We start from the raw sequence: 10,925 nt of genomic DNA, 5'->3' as shown, positions 1-10,925 counted from the left end.
GACAACTTGGCAATGGAGATGTCTGGCATTAATGAGGTTCACACGACCCGATGAGACAATGGTTCAACAACATGATTGGCTGGCATCAGCAAGGCCCACTCAGCCCGGTGAGATGGCAACAATAGTAACAGCTCTAGAGGTGTGGCAATGGTGACTACGCACAAGGGAGAGGGCCAGGGTTGTGGCCTACTCTCCTATCTACTTCCTCTTTTGCCCCTTTGCTCCTTCACAGGCGAACTGATGAGAGAAAGAAGAGAGGAACTAGGCAGAGGAGAGAAAGAATTAGGTAGATGGCTGAGGTGACCAGTGGATGGCAAGGGGTGTGATAGAAGAACGATCCAACTAGAGTCGGTCTCCCGAATATGAGTACACATCATGTGTACTATACGGAAGTGACAAAACCTAAAATAGACATAAACTAGGAATACAAATATTTTTTTGTTCTTTTAAAAAATAAAATAAATAACTATATGAAACCAATTATGGACTAAATATATATGTATACGCATATGCTCTGATATCAAGATGATGTTGATCTAATAATGGGTCGATCCATGATTCAAGATCCAAATGGATCTAGATACGAAAAAGCTAAAAACAAAACTGTTTAGATCTGACAGGTTTCAATCCAGGGTTATTTTGACCTAGATGCATTCTAAACTAATGAACAATGCCAACATAGGATATGTAGGCGATAGGTTTACCTTCCTAATGAAACTAAATTCGTGAATTTCTAACCTTTGATGGTTGAGATACATTAATGACACCAGAGCATAGGACTAGTGTTGACAGGTTGGGACTCTTGGAACTGTGCAGCAGGGACAAACTAGAGCATGAATGTTCTATGAGGATTTAGATAAACACACAAACATAAACATTGTAGATATTTTAATTGTGGATCCAAAGAAATAAAAAAAACACAAATCAGAGGTTGTATGACTCTGATATGATCCAAACAAGAGGACAAACTGGTACAGTCCTCAACAGTCACCCATAGAATTGTTCTCTTTGTTCTAGAATACTTTTGACAATCAAGATGATCGATTCAGCAAATATAACAAACATTAAAGTTATAGTATCGAGTGTTAGATTTCCAATAAGCTATCACACATGAATTTTTGTTATGTATTTTGAAAGATATGACACAAACAATGTGACTGTGTTTGACAAACAAATTGTCACAAATCTGAGTTAATGGCATACACGATTCAAACAGTTCTTAGATTAACCAAGTTTTAGTTTTAAGTGTATTTCTCAACTTGCATACACAAACACTTCTAAGATATTTTCTCCAATGAAAAAATCGCCCTTCCACCTTACCCCAACTTTAGTTAGACTAGCAAAGACTAAGAAAGAAGTCTCAAGCATAAAATCTAACTAGCAGGAATTTTCTTAGGATTCAATACTCAAAAAATGCTAGCTTTGATCAGACAAAAGGCCAGAACTACTATAAAACTGAGATAAGTATATCCAAACCAGATTTTCATATAGAAGGACAAGTTCTTAATCAGTTCAAGGGTCCACAACAACATTCACGAGTAGTGTGCAGGGATGACATGCCCAAATGAAAAGATGGGTGCTAATGACAACCGATCGACAAGAAAACCACGATGAGCTTAAGAAAGATGGCTTGCAGAACAACAACCATGGTTAGAGGGTCTTCAACAGACTCTTCAGCAACATAGGGATGAGTTTTAGAGACAATGATGCACAACTACGGAAGGAAAAGGGTTCTTCTCAACAACACAAAGAATCACGAGTTTTGCAACCACTTCCTACTGCAACCAGGGGTTCCACATAATTCCAGGGAGTATCTTCACAACAACTGGACACCTCACAACATAGCAGCAATTGAACTTCAAATAAGGGACAACTTTCTTTCTTCTCCAAGAATCATCAATAGTGAAAAATGACCTCCATTTCTTCTTCTTTCATTTTTGAATTTTTCTTTTTTAACCAAAGATTAATTGCCTTGTACAAATTTTTCAGTCCCTTAAGAACTCAACCCAGCTGAGTTAAAGTGAGGGGGGTAGTTTCCAAGGCCACCTCTCACGTGGCCAATGGAATTGTAGCATTTGAAATAACTTTTGCCTCCCTTTACAATAGTAAAAAAAATCATCATGGACTACACATCTTCACATACCTTTCACGATTTTTCAAAAGTCTCTAAACCCTCTTACACGAATTTTTTTTTAACCTTCTTAAATAAACTTTCATGTGACCACCTCTCATGTGGCCAATAGGAAAGGGGCGCAGATCAAGTCATGCTGAACATGAGCGTTTTTGCTCGTGCGGACATCGTGGCCGTCTGTTTGCATTTTGGATGAATGCCAAATGGTTTTGTTGACTTTTGAGCTTTTAAAAATGCAAATCGGACGACCATGATGTCAGCATGAGAAAAAACGCTCATGTTCAGCATGATCTGATCCGCTTCCATAGGAAAGCCTCATTTGAAATGCTTATCTCCACTTTTCAAGAGTAAAAAAGGAAGGCCTTTAAGCCTATATGAGTTTCTTAAGGCTCTTTAAAATGTTTTCACACTTCTTGAAGCCTTCATAATCATGCCTTCCCCTGTTGTCAACCAAACTCAATGAGGTCTATATTGGTCCAGCCTCAAGGGCACCAATATGGACCCATATTTGAAGTATTGGATCTTGGATAAGATCTAATGCTTCAAATGGATCTCAAAAATTATCTAAATAACTTTAGATCAAAAATATAATTAAGAAAAATAAAAATCTTCATACACCCTCTAGTGCCCTAAAATAATCCTATCAAACACCTGAACTATCCGGATCCATAGAATCTGACACTTAAAAAAAAAGCAAAAAAGAAAAAGAAAGAAAGAAAAGAAAAAAAAATACATGAATGATTCCAACATACACAAAAATGAAATCGCAAAAATAAAATAAAATTTCTAGGATGATTGAAGCAAAATTCTCAAAAAATTAAATATCAAATAACCAAAATACCCCTCGACCCCAAATGGACTCGAAACAGGCTTTTTGACATGGGGTTGTTGGTCTTGCAATGTAAATTAAGTCTTTGCTCCTCACGACTATCTAGATGCTCTGCATCAGTGTGGCTAACTGGGTGAAAACTCTGGTTAAGCATGTGGTGCTCGTTTAGCAGGGAACCCCGATTGAGCAGGGTGGCTAGCGAGTGGCTGGTGATTACATGAAGGCCAACGAGTTGCTGGCGATAGTGGAGGAGGTGGGGGGCAACTCCTATGGTTTGATGAACAAAAAAAAGGGGGGTCGGGTGGTGGCATGTGGAGAGTGGCCCTACTAGGAAGGAGGCCCTGATGGTGGTCTGGTGACCTCAGCTGGGTGGAATCCCCTATGGTGGGGGCTCGGTTAGCAGGGGCGACAGTTGGTAGGTAGGATCGGCAATGGCAAGAATGATGGTGGTACGACCTTGTGAAAGAGAGGAAACGAAAGGGGGTTACAAAGGAACGGGAGAGAGGGAGTGAGAGGGAAGTTTGAGAGAGAGGAACGGATAAGGAGGGGGAGTCAATAGAGAGAGAAGAGGTATCGAGTGGGAGGAGAGAGAAAAACAGAAAAAGAGGAGAGAGAAGGGCACATGGCGACTCCCCATGTTGTGTAAAGTCGCATCCATGGGGAGTTTTCAGACTGCCCCTCATTGACAATTTCTTGGTTCGTCAAAAGATTATAAAAAAATCCTTCATAGTTTCCCCTTTTGGGCTTTAGGTTCTGTGGATCTCTATTAAACCTACTACGAACATGACTCGCTTCGTTAAACACATTTTCTGGAGTCCTTGTCAATCGAAATCCAGTTCAGCTTTATACTCCAGAGCATGCACTACTTCACTTCCGATTTTATATCGGAATTCATAGGTTTAGATCATTTCCTGATCAGCACTTACACAAATCTTATGTAAATATTCTAAACAAACTGTATTAAAAGTTATAGTTATTATAGAACTTTAATTTGAATTTGGATAATTGCATTTTAGTATCTAGATCGAGACATGGATCTCATATTTGAATATATTTAATTTTGATATTTGGATCTCAAAATGGTAATTATGATCCATAAAGTGGGATGCCCCTTTGAGGTGGGCACTCTTGGATTTTAAAGTCCAAGATATGGACTCAATCCAAGTCAAACTAGGTGGGATGTCCCCACCTACCTTCCTATTCCCTCTTAATTGGCCTATCTAGATTCTTCTTATTTGTTTCCTTATTGTTTAGGAAACCCATATTAGCTAGGATTCATAAATTAGAAGGAATCCTAATTGCTAAGGTTGGCTTGAGGAGTTTCTTTTATGATACAAGAGACCTTGCAATACAGGTTATTTAAAGGAGGCCTCTTCTCTTTCCTCCCACAATGCTCCCTTATTCTCTATTTCTTTTCTCTATTATCTCTCTCGACTTCTTTTAGGACTCTGAAATTAAAGAGGAGAATTTAAGCTTTTCAATAGGCTAAAAACTAGGTCATTTTGACATCATAATCTAAAGTTATGGCCAAAACAAGTTGTTGATAGTTGACGACACATGCATTGTCATCAATAGCTAGCCCTTTTCAATGTTTGTCATCAGGTCTTTCCTGATGACACACATTTGTCATCATGAGTTAGTCAACCCATGAAGTGTAATTGGCTCTTGCTGCTAACTATAGTTAGTGTTTGTTATCAACATTATCTGTCGTCAGCTATTCGTGTCAATTTTAGAAAGTGCGCCCTTTGGATAAACCACCCAAGATATTATCCTACCCTCCTTCCAAAACTGAGATTGAAATATTCCTAATCCCAAACCTCTTGACAAAATTCACCCCCACATCTAAGGTAGTATACATTGGACAAATCACAACCCTCCATTTAAAAATTGACCAATAGAAGTTATCTATCTCAATCTTGGATGGATCCAAAAAGACAGATCTTGGATATTCAGAAAATGTGTCTGAAACAACAAGAAAAACCATAAATATGGGGTCACCCCTTATTGTAGTATCTGGAGTTATGACCCGTACTATACCCTTACCCTATTGAAATCCTTTGATAACTAGACCTAGTTGCCATAGCTTAGTTGAGCCTACCTAGCCTATCCTTGGACCCAGATCCCTTATCTCACTTCTCTTTCGAAGCTCATGCCTAGTTGGAGTGTTGTTGCCTGTGTTTCACTGTGCTCATCAACAACGTAGAAAGGGATACCTAAGTCTGAGGTGACATTCAGTGTATTTTATTGTTCATTTTTGTTTATTTATTTTATTTTTATAAGTTTAGACTTCCCTAACTTTCACATATTTTATGTGCTTTCTTCTTTTTTTGAGCCTTTGTGATCTATGACACCAAGCCTGCTTTTTTATTAGGATCCACATATGATGTACATGCATTGATCCCAGATTTTGAGTTCCAGGTGCAGTTGATCCCTTCTAAAAGGAGGAGAAAAGGTGCACGACCATGCCAAGCGAACCTCACAACTCTCAAGTTCTAATCCAATTTTTGAACCCTTTTCTAAAAAAACATCTTTTGGGAAACCGAAAAATCTGGGATCCGCACAGTCCAATTTAATTGGTTAGATATCAGGTTTAGATCATGTGGAATCTTAGATTTGCACCCATATTTCATATTCCCTAACTTTTTGTTGATATTTACTTAGAGAAACTACCCCTAGGATCAAGGACCTAGCTGCGTTGGATCTACTTGCCTTACTTACGGTTGTTGTTATGGCAATGTAAAACCCAGTGGGCCTACCCCTTTCCCCCAGGGAGTCGTCATGCTTTGGCTTGCATAAGGAGTGACACCCATGAGATTTAAACTTAGACCACCTGCCTAGCGGCCTAGGCCCCATCGACTATGCCAAATCCCTTTGGGTGCATACACCCTAACTTGATTTTCTAGAAAAAAATAAAGTTATACACATCTATTTTATGACATCATTTTATAAAATTAATTAAAACAAACTAAACTTGTGACAATTTTTATGTAAGCAGTTTTTTTTCATCTTTTTTTTAATGAAAAACATTTTAATCACAAACTTTTGCCACTTGACATTTTGCTAACTATAAAAAAAAACTAAAACTATATATGGTTGTGACCATAGTGATAAAAGTTAAAAACGGTAAAATCTTAGGAGTAAAAAACTTGGGAGATTTTAATTTTTTCATAAATCTCGTATCTTTTGTCAAAATCTTGGCAATAAAAAATAAATAAAAAATTAATTTCCATAAGAAAATATAAATAAAATACATTTAAAAATAAAAATCTTATAATAAATATCAGCTAAAATGGTAAATATCACGATATTTGTCACGATTTGAAAATCTTGCGATAAATATCTGTTAAAATGGTAAATATCACTATATTTGTCACGGTTTGAAAATCTCGCAAGAAATTGCCATTTTAAACTTTCAGGCAATTTCTTGCAATATTATCACAAGTTTTTTATAAATCTCGCAATATTTATTACAAAGGTTGTGACTATCCCGGACCGAGCCATCAGAATGGGGCATGTGCAGTGCGAAGCTCTACTGAGTGGAAACTGTATAGAGTGTAGGAACACGCAGTATGTGTTGGCTTGATATCGAAGACGTGTGGTGGTAGCACGACACATGATAGAAATCAATATCGTCGTTAGTGCATCGCTGTGTAGCAGCACAGACATGGAGCGTTGTTTGGTTAAGCACTACCAACTGATCAAAAGATGCTGCATTTGGAGATTTGGTTAAGGACCTCTCAGCTTGCAGGAATGGTTTCTACGCGTAGCGATTGGATGCACAGGGGTGCGTGTGACTTAGGGCTAATTCTTCCAAGAATCACATTAGGTGATTTCAACCGAGTATGGTGATTCGGGTCTAGGCGAGTGAATGCCTAGGCATCGACGAATGAGTCTAGGTGATGCTCTTCGTTATCAATCATCATTTTGTCTTCAGACTGAGGCCCCAAGGTCTTGTTCCTTCAGTGGTGAGGTTTAGCTCTGGCGTGTTCATGGAGTCGCAATATACTTCATGGCACGCAAGGTTAAGGTAAAGTTTGTACCATTTTCGGAAGTGATAGCTAGTATAGGACAGCTATGCACTAAGTGGCACAGACTACATAGAATACACATATGAAGATGTGCTTGATCAGCTTTTGCTAGCTAGGTAGCTGCATACGAAGTGGTGTGCAGGGTCAATGAAATGATTCAGCACATGAAAATGTGTTGGTACACACGCGGCCTTTGGTCGTTAGGCTGGTTAGATTGGACAGTTTGGCGCGTTGCGAGTTTGTGAAGGATTCTATGCCCGTGACAAATTAGTTGCGAGTAAGCGACCAAAAGACTTGCGACGGTAAGAAATGACCGTTGTGCCGCACTGACCTATGAAAGAAATAAACCTGTGACAGTGACATTGCTATTACTATACTCCAAGTGAAAAGTGCTATTAATCAAACCCAACACCGGCCACACGGCAACAAGGGCATGGAGTGGATATTCAAGCCTGGACAAATCAATAAAACCAGCCAGAATCAACGACCCCACCGAACCCACTTGCAGGATTGCATCCCAACCCATTTAAAGCCTTGAACAAAAATGTCTATTTAGGACAGACTATTACGTAATCAAGTCCAAAACAGAGAGTAGAAGAAGAGAGTATATATCCTCATTCATTTCAACTTCTAAACATTTAACGTATATACTGTCATATTTGTATCATCTCTCAACAAAACTCTCTCCCCTGTATACAGTTCAACTGAATTTCATCACTAAAACATAACATACACATCACAAACAACCACCCCTTTTTCTCGTTCAGTGGAAAGTAAAAAATATTAAACATATCTCCACAAAAGAAGAAAATATATTACCAAAGACCGCCCTTGGAAGAGTATTAACAGCATAGGGAGCACCTCACAATACCATACTCATTACAGTCGGGGCACCTCCGGAACCCGCCATCGTCTTCCTCATAGACCTTGCAGCTGCCGTGGCACGTCTCACATGGCACGAACCTCACGTCGCCGCACGCTGTGCAGACTTGGGCCTCCTCCCACACAGGCAAGCCCATCAGCAGCGCAGCAAGCTCGCCTGCATCGTGCATCCGCCTCACCTCCTCGGCGTGGCCAATGTACACACCGCGCACAAAGACCTGCGGCAGTGAGCTCGCCTCAGGCTCGCCCAGCAAGTCCCTGAGCTCCTCCCTGAACCCGGAGTGCATGGAGACGTCCCTCTCGTCCACCACCACCCTGAGCCCCCTGAGTATGATCCTCACCTCACAGCAGTTCTCGTAGGTCTTGCGTATCCCACGGAGGCTCGTCACGTAGACAACCACCCGATCCTCGCCGCATGGCGGACACTGGTGCAGCGGGGCCACCCGAGACGATGCCTTCTTCACCAACCCCTTTTCGCTCGCCCCCCAATGTACGGACTCGGATATATCCGATTCATCAGCATTATCGGGTTCCGTTGTTAATCTATAGGATTCAACCGATTCGGATGACTTTCTGCCTGTTTCGACCGAGTCGGAGGAGCTTCTTGTCGGGCAGAGCTTGTTGAGGGCTCCGCGGAAGGTGTCGATGACGTCCGGGTCGAAGTCGGCGATGGACAGGGGCTCCGGGTCGGCCTCCTGCAGCCAGACCGGTACGGGAGAGGCCGGGCCCGGGGGGGTGTCGGGCCTCGAGAGGGTCCGCCGGGAGCGAGCGTCGAGCTTGGAGAGGGCGGTTCGGAAGGAGAAGGAGCGGTCGATGGCGCTTTTGCGGTAGCTCGGGAGGTAGAGAGGGGAGTGCTCCTCGAGGCCTTGCATGAGCTCCCACACGTTCATCGTCTCGGACTCGCCGGGGGGAGTGGCGGCAGGGGTGGCCTTCCTCGCGGCTGAGAGTTTCCGATTCACCACCTCCGACCACGTCAAGTCCAGTGCCGGGTCGAAGGCCACGCCCTTCCCGTGGCACTTCGGATCGTACCCACCACCGTCGTTTTCTTCCTCCTTCCCCTCCTCCTCGTATGCGTAGTTCTTCTCGTTGAGGACGTCGAGTTTGAGGGTGCCCAGCGTGGAGGAGGTCAGGGAGACGATGTGATAGCTGTCACCCTTCCGCTGCGAAGGGTGGTAGTGGATGGGCAGGGAGTGGCTCCGTGGGAGAGGGAAGCTCGAGGAGTGGGGGTCACAATGGCGACGGACTTGCCTCGAGCTCGCACAACCCATCGCAGAGAGAGAGATAGAGGTGTTCAGAGAAGAATTTTTCTTTCGGCAAAGATGGATGTGATCGATTCCCGGCGGTAGGCTAAGGAATTGGCAAGAACCAGAGAGAGAGAAACCAACCGAGATCTATAGAGGTAGTTAAGAGGAGAACTCCCTTTGGTGAAGATGGGAGCAATCAATTTGGTGGCAGTAACATGAATCGGATTCTATCGAGTTACTTGTTTTAGGGGAGACGTGAACCTAAGAAATCCAAAAATCTCTACTCGAGGCTCCGAGAAATCCGCCAGCTTCTATCTGCCACTCAGTGATTTTCCTGAGAAAAAATATGGGGATGGGATGGAGAAGAAAATCCTACCGAATGCTGGCATTTCCTCTCTATTAAATACCTGCTCGTCACAGTGTCGACCCAATCCCATTCACGCTCCCAAAAGAAACAAAGAGCGTTCCAAATTAGGAACGAAACTCTGCCATTCTATCGCCGGAAAATACGAGTCGGTGAAGATCTTCGGTCTAGTTATGAGACACCGAGCATCCTCTGTCCGGCGACCGAAAGCCAGCACACAGATCTCTCTGCTTCGCTATTTCAGCAACGACCCTGACGAAATTGGAAAAGAGAACGGGAGGGAGAAATCAGAAATCTCATTTCCATGCCGTGCTTCCGTAAAATAGACAAAAGAAGACTAAATTTTGGTGAATTCAACAGAAACTTTTGCCAGAAACCACAGGATTGTTTGATACCTGAAGAACCAAAAACCCTAGGGTTTGCAGAATTCGAACGAGAAATTCAATAGAATAGCGATAGAAATCTCGCAACCAAAACGGAAAATTCGACGGAATCAGAGACAAAAGGCAAAAGTAATCCGGCTTACGTCAACAACCCAACTCGAATTCGTCCAGAAGCAAGCAGGAAACCTCCATTCCCCTCCGAATTTCACCACAACCTCACCCAAAAGCCACCTCGAAAACACCCCATCTGCCTAAACGGCCTCAGTTACGGGAAAGAATCACCGCAGAAACGTCAGAATTGAACACAGTTGATAAGAGAAACTGCCACCCAAAATCGGATCCGTTCTGCAACACAACCATCAAAAGAAAAACTCCATCGAATTGCGTTTCGCCACGTGAGCAAACTAAATCCACAAAACGATGAAGAGAAAACGTTGTTTCTCTCAACGATCTTCTCTGAGAGAGACAGAGAGAGAGAGAGAGAAGTTAGGAGAGGGCATTCTGGTCGGCACCCATCACCACAATTCAATTCTTCGATCTTCTCATTCTCCTTGTCCTCCTTCAGAGGTTGGGTGAAATCGTCAATTTTAGAAGAGGTGGATCACGCCGACATCCGCGTCGTGACGGGACGGAAAGAAAAAGATCCTTTTTATTGTTTTTATCTCCTTTGACTCTTTCTTCGACTCGTCATCATATATATATATATATATATATATATATATATATATATATATATGCGGCCTGGGAACGACGTCCGTCCGCGTTTATCGTTGCCGTGGAAAATTAACTATCCTTGTGTCAATGCTTTTGCTGAGAGGGAGCATAAAATGACGAAAATAACCCTCTTGTTTGTTGAAGTGTATCTTGAGCGTACGAAAATCGCTGACGAAATTACCCTTGATGATTTTTTTGACAGAAAACCTCAGTCAGTGCCATGTCTTCCGTGACTGTACGAGACATCACGGTGACAAAAGTTTAAAATGACAACTGAACGGCTGCTTCAAATTTCTTATGTTTTGGTGTTTTTATCTAAAAAAATAAACGAACATGAAACTTTGAAAAGA

General features: G+C 42.1%; 1 protein-coding gene across 2 annotated transcripts; it reads right to left on the bottom strand.

The window, feature by feature from the left end:
* Positions 1-7,616: 7,616 nt before the first annotated feature.
* Positions 7,617-10,535, bottom strand: LOC149841017 (uncharacterized protein At5g39865-like). Of its 2 annotated transcripts, none has more exons than XM_090004631.1 (2): positions 10,005-10,535; positions 7,617-9,730 (listed from the first exon to the last, which is right to left on the bottom strand). In XM_090004631.1, the coding sequence occupies exon 2, from the start codon at positions 9,136-9,138 to the stop codon at positions 7,831-7,833; it is 1,308 nt and encodes a 435-aa protein (XP_089860757.1). In that variant the 5' UTR covers positions 9,139-9,730; positions 10,005-10,535; the 3' UTR covers positions 7,617-7,830. The 2 variants fall into 2 exon arrangements, with proteins under 2 accessions (XP_089860757.1, XP_089860758.1); XM_090004632.1 differs by having other exon boundaries at positions 9,874-10,318.
* Positions 10,536-10,925: the final 390 nt, after the last annotated feature.

Source organism: Nuphar pumila, chromosome 4 (assembly GCF_984573655.1).
Source record: "Nuphar pumila chromosome 4, dmNupPumi1.hap1.1, whole genome shotgun sequence".
Classification (NCBI taxonomy): domain Eukaryota; kingdom Viridiplantae; phylum Streptophyta; class Magnoliopsida; order Nymphaeales; family Nymphaeaceae; genus Nuphar; species Nuphar pumila.
Note: the sequence above shows the minus strand (reverse complement) of the source record. Positions and strands in the feature narration are given on the sequence as shown.

Bases quoted from the DNA above. Each gene is read 5' to 3' on its own strand.
- LOC149841017 (XM_090004631.1), bottom strand. From the start codon at position 9,138: ATGGGTTGTGCGAGCTCGAGGCAAGTCCGTCGCCATTGTGACCCCCAC.